The 16,184-nt window shown below is 40.1% G+C and overlaps 2 protein-coding genes across 3 annotated transcripts; both read left to right on the top strand.

Moving 5' to 3' along the window:
• Positions 1-68: 68 nt before the first annotated feature.
• On the top strand, positions 69-11,147 carry LOC135585038 (DNA (cytosine-5)-methyltransferase 1B-like). Of its 2 annotated transcripts, XR_010486358.1 has the most exons (14): positions 69-307; positions 1,473-1,544; positions 3,749-5,213; positions 5,402-6,896; positions 7,965-8,129; positions 8,221-8,422; positions 8,496-8,607; positions 8,687-8,834; positions 8,948-9,145; positions 9,307-9,585; positions 9,698-9,859; positions 9,947-10,165; positions 10,420-10,632; positions 10,803-11,147. XR_010486358.1 is itself a non-coding variant. In XM_065105892.1 (13 exons), the coding sequence occupies exons 2-13, from the start codon at positions 1,511-1,513 to the stop codon at positions 10,558-10,560; spliced, it is 4,620 nt and encodes a 1,539-aa protein (XP_064961964.1). In that variant the 5' UTR covers positions 69-307; positions 1,473-1,510; the 3' UTR covers positions 10,561-11,147. The 2 variants fall into 2 exon arrangements, 1 of the variants encoding a protein (XP_064961964.1); XM_065105892.1 differs by having other exon boundaries at positions 10,420-11,147.
• Positions 11,148-11,594: 447 nt separating this feature from the next.
• On the top strand, positions 11,595-12,612 carry LOC135610882 (histone H1-like). Its single transcript, XM_065105893.1, has 2 exons — positions 11,595-11,861; positions 11,950-12,612. The coding sequence occupies exons 1-2, from the start codon at positions 11,736-11,738 to the stop codon at positions 12,460-12,462; spliced, it is 639 nt and encodes a 212-aa protein (XP_064961965.1). The 5' UTR covers positions 11,595-11,735; the 3' UTR covers positions 12,463-12,612.
• Positions 12,613-16,184: the final 3,572 nt, after the last annotated feature.

Raw genomic sequence — 16,184 nt, 5'->3', positions numbered from 1 at the left:
ATTCTGACCTCTACACTAAAAACACATTTGCCCGGTGTGGTAAAAGTCGGAGTTCCCAACACCACCTTAGTCTTGGAGGAAACCACCAGCCCACCACCACATTTCCGGGTTCCTCTCTCTCACTCTCTGTCTCTTGTTTCCTTGTCGTTTCGAAATTTACTCCTCCCGCGCAAACACGATTCGCTCCCTTTCCCCTCCCCGCCACTCTCACTCCTCTTTATAAGCTTCCCTTTTTTTTGCCTCTTCCATCAATTCCTGTCCGATCGGTCCAATCCTGGAGCTCGTAGCCTCGTTTCATCCTCCCAGTGTGAGTTGTTCTCTCTCTAATTAGATCTGATTTCGCATTCGTCTCCAAGCTGAGCTACGCCTGTACCTGGGATTTTGTTATCGTGTGCGAGAGCTAATTAGGGTTCCTCTCGGAGAGGTTTTTAGGGTTTGATAATCTTTTTTTTTTGTCGGTTCGGCCCAAAAAAAAAACAGACATGTGTTTATTGTATAAGAACATATAAAAGACCATGCGGTGGCTTTAGTTTTGTCTTTACCATAAGATCATGGTTAAAACACAACAAGAAAAGATGGCAGTGTGTTTAATAGTTGGCCTTCCCTTTGTGTTTCTGCGAAAGCTTCGTGAATGTTGGTTGTGTATGCTAACATGGATCGGGAAAGTTATGTGCCCGGTAAAAGGGTTTTACGATTAACTTCTTGCAACCAGTAATCCATTGGAAAGCTAACATATACAGTTTGAAAAATGTTATCTCTCACGTCAACTGTAAGTTTGTTTACCTTTGGATTTTTTCCTTGTTAGCTTATAAGCTTAGTTTCAGCTTAGAAAAACATATAATCTGAAAAATATAATCATAAGTTTAAATTATCTTAGTGTTAACTTTGTAGTTTACCAAAGCAATCCATCCTAGTAAATTCGTTGATTTATTTGTTTTATCTAGACTGGTCACAATTTAATATTTAGGATTGCCTTTTTGCCTGGAAGCAAATAATTACTCATAATGTTTACTATCTGTTGTTTTCATGGCATGGTTTTTTCAAATGTTTCACTGAAACGATTTCATAAATGTCTCACATGCATATTAAAGCTTTTGCAATTTGTTATTTTGCTAATAGAAGTTATATATCTAGCTTTTGTATATTTGCAATTTCCTCATGGCTTCAAGCAATTGATGGGTTCTCATTGGATGATTTTTACTGCACATGTTATTTAAATCTGCATTGGATTTCGTGAAAGTTTTTCACATATCAAGTAAATCATGTATCAAATATCTGAAGGACCCCACCCTCTTTGTTATATATTTAACAAAAACACCATCTATACATTTATTCATTGTGCATAAAACATACACCTGAAATAAAAAAAAAATTTCTGAGCTATGTTTCTGAAACTTATCTCTTCTATACAGGGATGTGCATTTTTTGTTCTTTTATTCCTTATATCTAATGTACTTTGTTTATGTTTCCAGATTGAGGGTTTCGAAAAAAGCAACTGAACAGCTGGGTTATGGCAAGGGAACTGATAGGCTTAGATTCCACAGGTTCGTGTCTGAAATATTTTTTGTTCTAAGTTTTCTATGTGCATTAATGTGATGAATTTCCAAATGAAAATTCTAGGCTGTAGATGGTTTAACTTTTTCTAGGTCTTCATGTTGAAAGCATGGACATCTTGATATATTATTATTTGTGTTAGTACAAAAATGCTATTTTGTGACAGTGACTTGTTTAGTCCAAATGAATTGCATTTGGTTGCTTTAGATTTCATCTTCTGTTTACTGTATATCTGTTGCCATGTCATCAAATAGTTTGCCCCATACATTCTGCATACGACAATGCTATGCCCTCAATAGAGCTAATGGCTCTATTGAGTCCATGCTGTTGTTTTTTAAAAGTTGGTATAACTTTGAATGCAAGGGGGAAAAAAAACAAAGTAAAAGGTGTGAAACATGGGATTTATATGAATTTCATATTTGTTTATTCTTAGTTTACTGCTTTTTATCTAATTTGTTACTCGTTTCCAATCATGTGACCTTTTTTTGACCTTTGTTCCTGAATTCTTGCTTATGTCATTACTGACATCCATATCTAGCTGAAAGCATGATTGCTTATTAGCTTATCCTACCAAATAAACTTTGTTGTCATTCAAACGATTACACTAAGCCAAGATCATTACATATGCCAGTAAATTGCATGATTTGCATTTGCTAGGATTGTAATTTCATTGTATATGTTTGAGACCATGAGTGGCCAAACTCAAATTATTACCTCATCTGCTGTGCATGCAAGTTTAGAACTAGGTTTAGCTATGAATAATTTCAGCAAAAACAAAATGCTGTTTCCTCTAAAATCCATCTGGCTTCTGTATTCATGGATCAAAATATGAAAAATCTTGTAATGCATTGGACCATAAGTTGTTTCTTTGGATGCTCCATGTGTCATTAAACTCCAGCTTAAAGCCATGTTGGGCTAATTAAACTGCATACAGCCACAATTTCCAGAATTTGGTTCATAAAACATGATCCAAGCAAGTTCTCGCTTCAAATGTGGTATTGGTGCCATTTTTTTTGCCCACAACTTTATAGATCATACTACGTTCCTATCATTTCTATTCAAGTCCATTTTAACCTTCTTCTCCAAGGAAAGATTGGAATTGGGTGCATCCCAGTATTTAAAGATCTCAAAATCAGTTTGGCATATTTAATCTTTTGCACATGGTTACATTGGAATTGGATCCATTCTATCAGAACTTTTTGTTCTCTCATGAAGTTTTGACTTTTATACAATGACTAATGGAGTGGGTGGACATACAACTTAAGTGAAAAACGGTTCTCAACTGTGGGCATGGTTCTTTTAAAGTTAGCTAAGCATCCCACTAAAAGGGGAGGTGAATCTAGTACACGAGGTTCTTGTCGATGTGGGGTCTGGGAAGAGTAAATGTACCCAGCCTATGTCTAAGAATAGATGTTTTTTTTTCATAAATTAAACCCTTGTCACATGGGACACAGAAGGGCAGCCTTCCTGTTTAAGATCTACTCTCTAAGCATCCCACTTTATAATGCAATCAGACATTCTATTTTATCTGAAAGAAAAGCAACAAACAGACACAGTGGGTTTTCATGCATGATATACTGCTGATATGATGCATACTTGTACTCTTTGTTACTACACTTATCATAGCCCCTGATTAACACCTTTTAGGATCTACTGTATGTCATTATTGTTCTGTCTGGCCCTTGCATTTCCTTTATCATGCAATCAAATAAAAATTTTACAGAATACTACTTACCAGTATCTTGTATATTTTTCATCTTTACATACTCCATACTCTTTCTAACAATGTTTTCAGACATTAATTGGAGGAGTATGTTGTTTAATATGAATTTAACTTTATCTTTTAGGATTATTTTTCTAATCACCAAAAGCTTAATTCTTTTCATTCTTTTTTGTTAGAAGTTTCAGCAATTGTTGATTATTCCATGTAATGTGTTCCATTTTTATTCTTCTACTACATCATATCCTTTATTTGAGATTCACTCTTTGCAAGAGGTATAATACTGATTAAATAACATTTCATTCTGTTAACAATATATGTTGTCTCTAATTTTCTCAAGGTTACTAATAGTAAATTTTTTTCCACCCCTCCATTTATCATTTTACTTCTACAGTTGGTATCTGTGAAGTGGTATTTAAAATTAACTTTTTATCCTTTGAGTCCCTTGAAATAAAGGGTTACTTCTGTTTTCAGAAATGAAAAAGAATGGGAAAGGAAGACCACCAAAAAGGAAAGTAACAAATGATGCTAAAATGGTTAAAGCAGCGGTGGCAAGTGAAAAGCCTCATAACAACCTTGAAAATGGTAAAGTCACTTGCAAGAGGCCAAAGCGAGCTGCGGCATGTTCAAACTTCAAAGAGGAAACTGTCAGGATATCTGAAAAATCCATATTTGTTGAAACCAAGAAAGTTCGAATAGAGGAGGACGAGGAAGTTGCCATTGACCTGACTAGACTTGGTGCAGAAGATCTTCCACCATGTAGAAGGCTTGTTGATTTCACCTTTCATGATGCTGATGGCAATGCACAGCCGTTTGAAATGTCAGAAATAGATGACTGTTTCATCACAGCTATCATCATGCCCATGGATGATAATATGGAAAAAGATAAAGAAAGGGGAATAAAATGTGAAGGATTTGGGCGGATAGAATCTTGGTCAATTTCAGGTTATGATGAAGGGTCGCCAATTATTTGGGTCTCAACAGAAAACGCAGACTATGAGTGTGTGAAACCTGCAAGCAGTTACAAAAAGTTTTATGATCTTTTCTATGAGAAGGCGCGCACATGCATTGAAGTTTACAGGAAATTAGCCAGATCTGTTGGTGGAAATCCAAATCTGAGCCTTGAAGAGTTGCTTGCTGCAGTAATCCGTTCTATGAGTGGAACCAAGAATTTTCCTGGTGGATTAAGTAGTAGAGAGTTTGTAATCTCTCTTGGTGACTTTGTGTACAACCAGCTAACTGGATTAGATGAGACTTCAGCCAATAATGATGTTCATCTAGCCACACTGCCAGCTCTTATGGCTTTAAGAGATGAGTGTAGAAGTAGATCAGAGTCATGCAAGCTGGCTCCAAGAATGCCAAATGGGAACTTGCAAATTAACGAAGGAGAAAAATTGGATGCTACTGAAGATGATGATGAGAAACTGGCAACAATTTTGCAGGAAGAAGAGGATTGGAAGGCTATGAAGCAGCAAAGAGGCCGTCATGCTATGAATTCTCAAAAGAATATATATGTAAAGATAAGTGAGGCAGAGATTGCTAACGACTATCCCTTGCCTGCATATTACAGACCTTCCACAAATGAAATGGATGAATATATCTTTTTTGAGAGTGAGAGCCATGTGTCATATTCTGACCTCCCCAGAAGGATCCTTGACAACTGGGCTTTGTATAACTCTGACTCAAGGCTTATCACTTTGGAGCTCTTGCCAATGAAGCCTTGTGCAGAAGTTGATGTAACGGTTTTTGGGTCTGGGCAAATGAGAGAGGATGATGGTTGTGGGTACTTTTTGGATGAGGGCCTTGGTCAATCTTCTTCTAGTGCAACTAACCCTTCACATAATGAAGGGGTTCCAACCTATCTGAGTGCAATTAAGGAGTGGATGATTGAGTTTGGGTCTTCAATGATTTTTATCTCAATCCGAACAGATGTAGCTTGGTAATTCCTGCTTTCTTAACACTCGTTGCTTATCTTCAATTGTATTTTGCTCTTGCTGTGGCTAATCAATTTCCTGAATTATGAGGAGATTAAATGGAAATTAGCTATGTGTGCTAATTTTATGTATCATGACAGGCTGCCTTTTGTATCTCAGCAAAAATTTACCAGTACTTGTTGTCTAATTACAGGTACAGGTTAGGGAAGCCAACACAGCAATATGTTCCTTGGTATGAACCAGTCCTTAAAACAGCCAGGCTTGCAATTGCTATAATCACTTTGTTAAAAGAACAAACCAGGGTATCAAAGCTTTCCTTTGTTGATGTTATCAAGAAGGTGTCAGTGTTTGACAAAAGTCATCCTGCTTATATATCATCAAATTTGGCATTGGTTGAGCGATTCATTGTAGTGCATGGGCAAATTATTCTGCAACAGTTTGCTGAATATCCGGATGAGAAAATTAGGAAGTGTGCTTTTGTATCTGGACTTTCAGACAAGATGGAACAAAAATGTCATACAAAACTCATTATGAAGAAACGATCTGTGGTGAGAAAGGAAGCAAACTTGAATCCTTGTGCGGCAATCGGACCTGTTATATCCAACAGAAAAGTCATGCGTGCTACTACAACAAGGTTCATCAGTAAGATCTGGGGAGACTACTACTTGAATTATTTCCCTGAGGATTCCCATGATGGAGATCCCTGTGAATCTATAGTTCCTGAAGAGGAGCAGGAGGATAATGATGATGAAGAAGTGGATGAGGAGATGACGTTGGTTCAGGTGGAAAAGGCTCCAATACCACATTCATCCTCACGCTCATGTCATTCTAAATCTAGTTACAAGGAAATACGATGGGAAGGGAAGTCGATTGGTCAAATGGATTCTGGAGAAGCTCTTTACCACAATGCGGTTGTTCGTGGACAAATTATTGCCGTTGGTGGTGCAGTAACTACAGAAGTTGATGAGGCAGATGTGCCAGCTATATTATTTGTGGAGTCCATGTTTGAGAAACATGATGGCATTAAAATGGTTCATGGAAGAATGATGCACAGAGGATCTCAAACCATTCTTGGAAATGCAGCTGATGAGAGAGAGGTGTTTCTAGCTAATGACTGTATGGAAATTGAACTAGGAAATGTCAAAGAATCTATAGTGGTGGATATCCGTTTGCGGTCCTGGGGACATAAATACAGAAAAGATTATGCCAATGCTGATAAGATTGATAGGGCAAAAGCAGAGGAGAATAAAAGGAAGGGGTTGCCTATGGAATATTATTGTAAAAGCTTATATTACCCTGAGAAAGGTGGCTTCTTTGCTCTTCCTTATAGCAGTTTGGGCCTTGGAAGTGGTTTTTGCAACTCCTGCAAAGAGAGGACTTTGCAGGTAGATGAATTCATATTAAGTTCTGAGACCAGTTTTGTTTATAAGAAGATTGAGTACAGTGTTCAAGATTTTATGTATGTCCAACCTCAGATTTTTGCTGAGGGAAAGGAGGAGGATCATGGAACTTTTAAGGCTGGTAGAAATGTAGGACTAAAAGCCTATGTAGTATGTCAAATTCTGGAAATTCAGGCTCCTACAGGGTCCAAGAAGCCTACTACAGAATCAACAAAGGTGAAAGTGAGAAGATTTTACAGACCAGAAGATGTTTCATCATCAAAAGCCTACAGTTCTGATATTAGAGAAGTAAGTCTATCCATGATAATCTTATTTTTTTAATAAAATTATGCGATGCATGGACAGGTGATATGGACAGCATAATATAGATGTGCCAAATTCAGTAATCTTGAAAGAAAGGACAGTAACATGGAAATGGCATGATGATTAATGAATATATTTTCTTTTACATTGTTACGTCTTTATCCATGAGGAAGTATTTTGTTTAACATGGATTGTTTATGTTGATACTAATGTGCTATTTATGACACATCACAATTATTATTTTCAGAAAAGTAGTTCTTCTAACACATAAAAACATTGGCCTTTATTTTCATTACTGTTAAAGGTCCAAATTTCAAGCACATTTCTAGCGCTTGAAAAATCTTCTATTGCCTCATGATAGGGTACATATATGTGTATTTGCTGAAGCATCTGGTATGTGTTGGGAGGTGCACAACTAGTATTGATGCCTAATATAAGCACTACACAGGTGTTGGAAGAAGTATAAAGTAAAAATTTTTTTTTTCTGGTGTATTTGCTGAAGCATATGATACATGTTAGGAGATACCCAACTAGTATTGATGGCAAATACAAGCACTACACATGTTGGAAGAACTATGAAGTCTATTTTTTTTGAGCTAATTATAGATTATGTTGTATTTTCAAAAGTTATATTGGGATCTATATACTTATGAAGGTGAAACATTTAATCTCGTTTCTTTTCATGTTATTGACTTTACTGACAAAAATATCATATGATTTACTACTGAGCATGTGTTGATTTTGCCTCACTTTGGTTTATCGCTGAGCGTGTGTGATATTTCTGTCAGCAAAGTCAACGACATGAGGAGAAATAAAGTAACATGTTTTACTTTTGTAATTATAGGGATCTCAATATAACTTTTGAAAGTATAGGGTTTTGGGATACTAAAGGTAGTTAATTACAGAGGTTAATCTATAATTAGTTTATTTTTTTAGATATTCTCGTTTGTACAAATTAATATAGCATGTCGAGGAGCTATATATATTAGCAGCTGATTTTCATCTTGACAAAGCTTATTTTACCAATGTATTTCTCATGGGTGGTGAATTCAGGTGTATTACAGTGAGGAGATACTCACTGTTCCTGTGGAAATGATCAAAGGAAAATGTGAAGTGCGAAAAAAGATTGACCTACCAAACTTGGAACTTCCTGTGGTCCTTGATCATGTATTCTTTTGTGAATATTCTTATGATCCTGTTAAAGGAACACTCAAACAGGTAGCATGTTTTCTTCCATCTTGATATATTTCCTTCATGGCCTTATTTTCACTCATCCTTCTCTAGTTGACTGAATGTGTTCTGCAATCAGTTACCTGCCAAGACAAAGCTAACATCATTGGCAAGAAAGGCAGATCCATATACTTCTAGAAAGAAAAAGGGTAAGGAGAAGTGTGAAGACAATCAGCAAAATTTTTCTGACAAACGGAAGGATGAACCTTGTGAAAACCGTTTGGCAACTCTCGACATTTTTGCTGGTTGTGGTGGCTTGTCAGAAGGATTGCAGCAATCTGGTAAGCCTTTCAGTCAAGTTCAGAAAGCAAGGAATACATGAAACAAATTATCAAATTATATTTAAATTTGCAGGTGTTTCATATACAAAGTGGGCAATTGAATATGAACAGCCTGCTGGTGAAGCATTTAGTGAAAATCATCTGGAAACCTTGATGTTTGTAGATAATTGCAATGTTATTCTCAGGCAAGCTTTTGCTGTCTAACAACTCTGTGCCTCTGTAATTTGCGAAAGGTTAATAGATGGTCCATCAATGGTCATGCAGGGCTATTATGGAGAAGTGTGGGGATGCAGATGAATGCATCTCAACATCTGAAGCTGCTGAATTAGCTGCTGCATTTGATGAGGAGAAGCTTAAGAATCTGCCAGTGCCGGGTGAAGTAGATTTCATCAATGGAGGGCCTCCATGTCAGGTCTAAATTTTCTGAATTTATTGACAACCATCTTGTTTTAGCTCTGGGAAGATGATGCTCTCGCTACCATGATTGGGTTGATAATGTAAAGTTAATTTTCCTTTTCTTTTCAGGGATTCTCTGGGATGAACAGATTTAATCAAAGCACTTGGAGTAAAGTTCAATGTGAAATGATTTTGGCCTTCCTATCATTTGCTGAATATTTCAGGCCAAAGTTTTTTCTTTTGGAGAATGTGAGGAATTTTGTGTCTTTCAATAAAGGGCAGACATTCAGACTGACTCTTGCTTCCCTTCTAGCAATGGGTTATCAGGTACAAGTCTTTTTCTTGTTATCTTGGTAACTATTACTTACAAAAGATTAATTTCATATTCTTAATTCTTGAATGTCGACATGGTTTCCTTATTTTGATCCGAACTGATGTTTCAAAATCTACTGCTGGCTTTTGTATTCTTTGCCGCTGTGCTTCTTTAGGTAAGGTTTGGAATTCTGGAAGCTGGAGCCTATGGTGTCTCCCAATCAAGAAAAAGGGCATTTATTTGGGCTGCTTCCCCAGAAGAGATTCTTCCAGAATGGCCAGAACCTATGCATGTATTTGCTGGACCGGAACTGAAAATATCGATGCCCATGAATGTGCAGTATGCTGCTGTTCGGAGCACTGCTGGAGGAGCTCCATTCCGTTCAATTACTGTAAGGGACACAATTGGGGATCTTCCTCCAGTTGAGAATGGGGCTTCCAAATCTACCATTAATGTAATTTTTTGGCCTCTAACCTTTTGTGTTATTTATGGATATAATCTTTTAAATTTTTTTCTCATTTTTTCTGAGGTTGTTGAGATAGTAATATCCTTTGGTGTTCTTTTAGTATGGGAGCGAGCCCATGTCATGGTTTCAAAAGAAAATCAGAGGAAGCATGTTGTCCTTGAATGACCATATATCAAAAGAGATGAATGAATTGAACTTGATTAGATGCCAACGTATACCAAAGCGTCCAGGTGCAGACTGGCGTGACCTGCCAGATGAAAAGGTAAACCTAAATTTGTATTTTGTTTATTACTTACTATGCTAGTTATGTGTATATATCTGATCAGTATAATGTATTATCATGAATAAGGTCAAATTGTCAACTGGACAAATGGTGGATCTGATACCTTGGTGCCTGCCAAACACAGCAAAAAGGCACAATCAGTGGAAGGGACTATATGGAAGGCTGGATTGGGATGGAAACTTCCCTACTTCCATCACAGATCCCCAACCTATGGGCAAGGTGGGCATGTGCTTTCACCCTGAACAAGATAGGATTCTTACAGTCCGTGAGTGTGCAAGATCTCAAGTAAGCTCCTAATTTCCTTTCGTTGGACTTAATATGGTACATAATTCTTCTTCCATTTAAGCTGTTAGACAATATTCTCATTTTCTTCAGATATGCAATTCACCATTTAAGTTGTTAGACAATATTCCCATTTAAGTTACCCAAAGAACTCTGTTGCTACAATAAGATCAGCACATCAAAGAATTAGCATCTTTAAGGTGTTTGTCTGACCATTGATGTTAGTTTGACCATGCCCATCAATTTCATGCATGCAGGGGTTTCCGGATAGCTATCGCTTTTCTGGTAACATACAGAACAAGCATAGGCAAATTGGAAATGCTGTGCCACCTCCACTAGCCTATGCGCTTGGAACTAAACTTAAGGAAGCTATTGAAGCAAAGCTATCTTCAGTTTAAACAAATATGGGGCTTTTAATCAACATGCCTCTCTACAATCTACTTACATGTCTCTTGACGTCGTCTGCCATGGTAAAGCAAATTTGGATTGACCTCTATTTCATTTGGCTTCTGACACATGAAACCAAAGTGTCACTGAATCCCTAGAAGCACCATATTAAACTTCAAATTCCCGTGATGTTCCTTTTGATGAAAACAGTTGAGATTGAATCCCTGAGAACTGTTGCAATCTTTTGGAACAGACCTGCAAAAGAGAGCAGAGGCCTTTTGCAAAGTTTCTTGGCAGTAAACATTGGTTGAATCTATGAAAGAAGTATGTGCGCGGCCCAGGTTCCTTCTCAGGTACATTAAGAAGTTGCCCCATTTTTGTGAGAACTGCTTAATTTCTCTAGATTGATACAAGAACAACACGACTATTAACAACTGTTGTTGTTTGCTGTATGCAAATTTTAATGTAATTGAGGTCTTTTTGTTTAGAACTTGATCTCACCCTGATGTGCCTGCCATACAATGTCATGGTGATTGTAAATATTGTCATTGCTTTTTCGATCAGTCATTATGTAATAGCAACAATAGCAAGTTAATTATGACAATTTGTATGTTTGGTGTTGGATATGGTAATTATTTATTAGAGCACATTAAAGTATAAACCATAAAAATTTTCATTTAAATGATGACATCTATACAATCACTTCAAATTTTTGTGCTAATAAGTTACAACCTTCCTCCGAACCTTCGCATCTCCAGAGTAAAAATTCTTTGTGGCCACTTAATGGATTAACACAAGATTATACTCAATGGAAAGCTACTTTTCATAACTACAAGACGATCTAAACGTTGTTACAATCAAGAAATCACAGCTCAAGTTATACTCATTCAAAATGAGGGAAGAAGCACTCACCACTTCATCACGACTTGCCGCTCCAAACTCTTGAGCTTTACGCTTGCGTCAAAGTCTCAGCCATTTGGACCGTCGATGCTCGACGATCTAAGGGTCCAAATTTGAATGGAGGAGCGCTAACAATCCGCGTGTGGCATCCGCGGACCAATCAGCTTTCAGCATTCTCCCCCTTCTTTCCACTATTTAAACGCACTCCCCGTCCGCCGCTTCTCATCTCGTTGCAGACCCTTTCTCCGCTCTATTTTCATCTCGTCGAGTTCGCGACACCCTAGCGATGAAGTCCGAGAAGCCCGTCGTCGACTCCGCTCAGGCGGGTGCCAAACCAGCGAAGACGAAGAAGGCGAAAATCACCACAGCGCCTAAAGCCCAGAAGCCTGCCGCGCACCCTCCCTATGCTGAGGTGAGAATCCCATCCGTTTCCTGCACTAATTCTCTTCGACCTGGTGGTTTCCGTGGATCTGAGATCTTGTTATCTTGTGGCCCTTTAGATGATCAAGGAAGCCATTTCGGTCCTCAAGGAGAGGAGCGGATCGAGCCTGCACGCAATCGGGAAGTTCATCGAGGACAAGCACAAGGCACACCTCCCGTCCAACTTCCGCAAGATGGTCCTCCTCCAACTCAAGAGGCTCGCCGCTGCCGGGAAGCTCACCAAGGTGAAGGGGTCCTACAAGCTCTCAACCGTGTCCGCTCCGGTGAAGACCAGGCCCGCGGCCGCCCCAAAGAAGCCGGTCATCGCTCCGGCCAAGCACAAGTCTAAATCGAAGCCTGCCGTCGTCGCCAAGCCCAAGGCGAAGACGGCCGCTGTGAAGCCTAAGGTGGCGGCGAAGCGCAAGTCCCCCGCGAAGCCGAATCTCAAGTCGGCGGCACGGCCCGCAAAGGCCGCAGCGAAGCATGCCCCCGGGAGGGTGGCGGCGGGTTCAACGAAGTCCGGCAACGCGAAGGCGCCGAAGGCCGTGAACTCGGCGGTCAAGAAACCGACCGCCAAGAAGGCGAAGAAGTAGATATCAATCTGTATATATTCTCATAATTTTATGGGGTTTCTTCAAATCAAATTATCCTGCAATGATTGGGTGGTTAATAGAGGGTGAAGAGGTGGATGTCACTTTGACAACTTCTTTAATATCAGTCCCGTAACCTATTGCTTCTTTAGAAAAATAAGAATGATTATGCAGCCACCGAATCTTATCCCATCCCTCCCTAAACCCTAAATCCTAGGAGAATGATTATTTTACTTTATTGTGACGGATCCAAAGTTGATGTTAATATAGGTATTAACTTCAATTTATTGCCTCTAATTACCACTTGCAAGCCGAATGTATAGCACTAACCACTAGGACACGCTTTACTTAAGAAGTTATGTTAGGAACACTTAGATCCAACTTCTTTATATGTTTTCGTATTGAGTTATCATATATATATATATATATATATATATATATATATATATATATATGATCTAAAGTATTTAAATATTTTTGATCTCGTTCGATTCAATTCACCAATAAGATCATTTCAACTACAAAATAATGGGTTGTTAAATGGATGGAAGCTGAATTTATTGGTGGTTGCGGAGTCAATTGATCGATTGGGCAATAGGTCGCAAGAGAGGATGATACGTCGAAGAATCGGACGAAGCGTCGAGGGACTAATGACATGCTGGACAACATGATTAATGCTTAGTATTAATTGTCTAGATCGAAGTATATTTTTACATGTGCAGGATTAACTACAATAGCAAGGCATAAAGTAAAATGAAGTCCTGGAGTCAAGGACGCGATTTTGTTGGGAGTTCAAGAGTTTATCGGAAGTCCATACGTTTGTCGGAAGTTCTACAGGAACCAGTCGAGAAGTCCAGGAGCTTACCAAAGAAGCTCATCGGAACTCGCCAAGAAGATCATCGTGAAGTCCAAGAGCTTGTCGGGAGTCCGCTGGAACATTGCTGAGAGATTGTCGGAAGTTCGCCGAAAGAAACTAGACTTACGGACTTGTTTAGCTTAGAATATGTCTTAAGAATCATAGTTAGTATGTAATTAGGTTTGGATTTGGGTCAACCCAATTAGGGGTCAGTTGGGCCCATATAAGGACTGTGTTGGGCCCAATGAAAGACCCAAACAGTGACCTAAGAGGTGGCACTGTTGTGGCACAATCTCCGAGACTGTGTCAGGCGGTAGTACTGCCCACACAGCCTCCGAGAGGCTACAAGTGGTGGTACCGCTAGTTGGGCAATGGTAGATGCTGAATGAATGGGGATTGTAGATGTTGAATGAATGGCTTAGAAAAGATTCAATGAGATCTTTTACTGAAAGTATTTCAGTACAACCTACCGATCAACCAAAATGGAAGAATTTATTAACCTTAAATAAGAATGTCAATCGGTGATAGATTACAATAAAATGTTATAGGAGTTATCCTGAATGAATGAGGATTTTCACCTCATAGATTATAATAAAAAGTTTGAGGAGTTATCCTGAATGAATGAGGATTTTCACCTCATAGATTATAATAAAAAGTTTGAGGAGTTATCCTGAATGAATGGGATTTACAAGAAGGTGCTAGTCATAGGTGCCCAGCAAGCCAATCACGTGAGTGATGGCACGTGTGACTTGATACAGAATCTTTTTGCTTATTATATTATGGCGTATATCACTTTATAACTATTGCATAAATGCATATATATTGTGATGTCCTTGGATTTGTGCAATGGGAATCGGATCGTGATGAGATCACGATAATGAGATCGATTCACCTTTAAATACATATCCTAAATAATCCCGGTCATAGGTTACTCGAAAGGAACATCGTGATAACCGGATAGACTGGTGTGCTGTATACCCGTCCATATGATGGATGCAGCTGGTCTCATAGCTGCTCGTGTAGGGACACTAGGGATACAGTACAGGTGCTCATTGGAGAATGAGTTCACTGATTGATCCGCTTACGGAATGCTGGATGGTTGATGATGCCTTATTGTCAGACAACGATTCCGTAGTCCTAGTGGTGTATCTGGTTCTTAGACTTGAGACACCAAGGATGTCCTGTATGAGTGCTCCACTCTTTGATACCAGACTTATAGGTTTGGCTGTTCCCAGATCTAGTACAGCTGGTCATTGGGAGTGGTAGTCGACCTTACGAGGGCTATTGAGTGTCGATAGAGGATCATCCACTCTCGGTATCATGAGAGGAATATCCTATGTGTTCTTGCTCAGACAAATCCCTGGCCAGGGTCATTCGGGTTGAGAGAGAAAGAGTTCTCCGGGAGAATCCGATTAGAGCGAGACTCGAGTAGAAACCGTATGGGTCTGACAGCACCATGCTCGATATACGGTCTTTGGGATATTAGATGGATGAGGGACTATAGGTACATGGTAACTGAGGACAAACAGGTCCAATGGATTGGATTCCCCTGTATCGTCTGGGGACTACGGCGTAGTGGCCTAGTACTTCCGTAGTCGATGAGTCGAGTGAATTATTACAGAGATAATAATTCACTAAGTTAGAAGGAGTTCTGACAGGTATGACTCACGGCCAGCTCGATATTGGGCCTAGAGGGTCATACACATATGGTAGGCATTGCGATGAGTAGAGGTTCGGATATGAGATATCCGACGGAGCCCTTGTCTTATTGGATGCAGATCCAATACCCACTAGGGAAAGGACCCATTAGGGTTTTGACACGGGATCTCTATAAATAGGAGGGATTCACAGCCTCATAGGCTAGAGTCTTTGCTTGCCCTTCCTATTCTCCTCTCCCTCTCCACCTCAGAGTAGGCCTGGAGTTTTGAGGAGCGTCGTCGCAACCCTGCTGTGTGGATCACCGCTAGAGAGGAGGACGCTTGACCTCCTTCACCCTCTCCTAAGGATCTGCAAGGAAACAGGGATATACGATCTCCCTAGGTAACACAATCTCTATACGCAGTTTTGTGTTTTTGCGGATTTTTGCGCACCAATCTTCGCACGACGACGAACATCTTTTTGGGGAATCAGGGATTTTTGTTTTCTTGTTCTTCCGCTGCGCATATGATGTCGCACCCAATGATTTCCCAACAGTGGTATCAGAGCCAGGTTGTTCGTGCGAATGATTGGTTTTGAACTGCGTGTATTGTGTTTAGAAAGAAAATTGACGTCAAAATCGTTGACGCAAAAGCGAGGAAGGGCAGCAACAGTTGCTACCCTCGATCTGCATGCCTGCAGCCACCTGCAGCGGCAGCCGCAGTCGCAGCCAGGCAGCACAGCGCCGGCGCATGCGCAAGCGCTGTGCCTGCAGCAGCCGGTCGGCGGCCTGCTTGCAGCAGGCTTGCGGCCGGCGGGGCTGGCAGCGCGGGCTGAGGCACCGCAGGGCAGCGGCGCCTGTGGCCGCTGCTCCCACGGGCAAAAACCCCGCAGGGGCGGCCGCCAGCGAGGCAGCACCGCCTGCGGGCGCTGCTTCGCCGGCAGAACTGCCCGCGGAGGCGGCGACGCCCGCAGGCGAGGGCAGTGCCCTCGCCCCGCCGCACAGGCCGCCGCCGGCAGGGTGGCGGCGGCGGCAGCAGCGAAAAGGGGAAAGGGCATTAGGGTTTTCTGGGAAAAAGACAGTTTTGCCCCTCGGAATTTGAGAAATTCCAGTTTCTGTCTTTTGTCCAAATTACGAAAATACCCTTAGGAATTGAGAAATTCCCTACATGTCCCTGATTTCAGAAAAATATTAATTAATTAAAAGGTTTAGTTGATTATTATTTTTTATTAT

Source organism: Musa acuminata, chromosome BXJ2-4 (assembly GCF_036884655.1).
Source record: "Musa acuminata AAA Group cultivar baxijiao chromosome BXJ2-4, Cavendish_Baxijiao_AAA, whole genome shotgun sequence".
Lineage (NCBI taxonomy): Eukaryota > Viridiplantae > Streptophyta > Magnoliopsida > Zingiberales > Musaceae > Musa > Musa acuminata.
The sequence above is the reverse complement of the archived record's forward strand: the minus strand, read 5'-3'. Positions and strand labels throughout refer to the sequence as shown.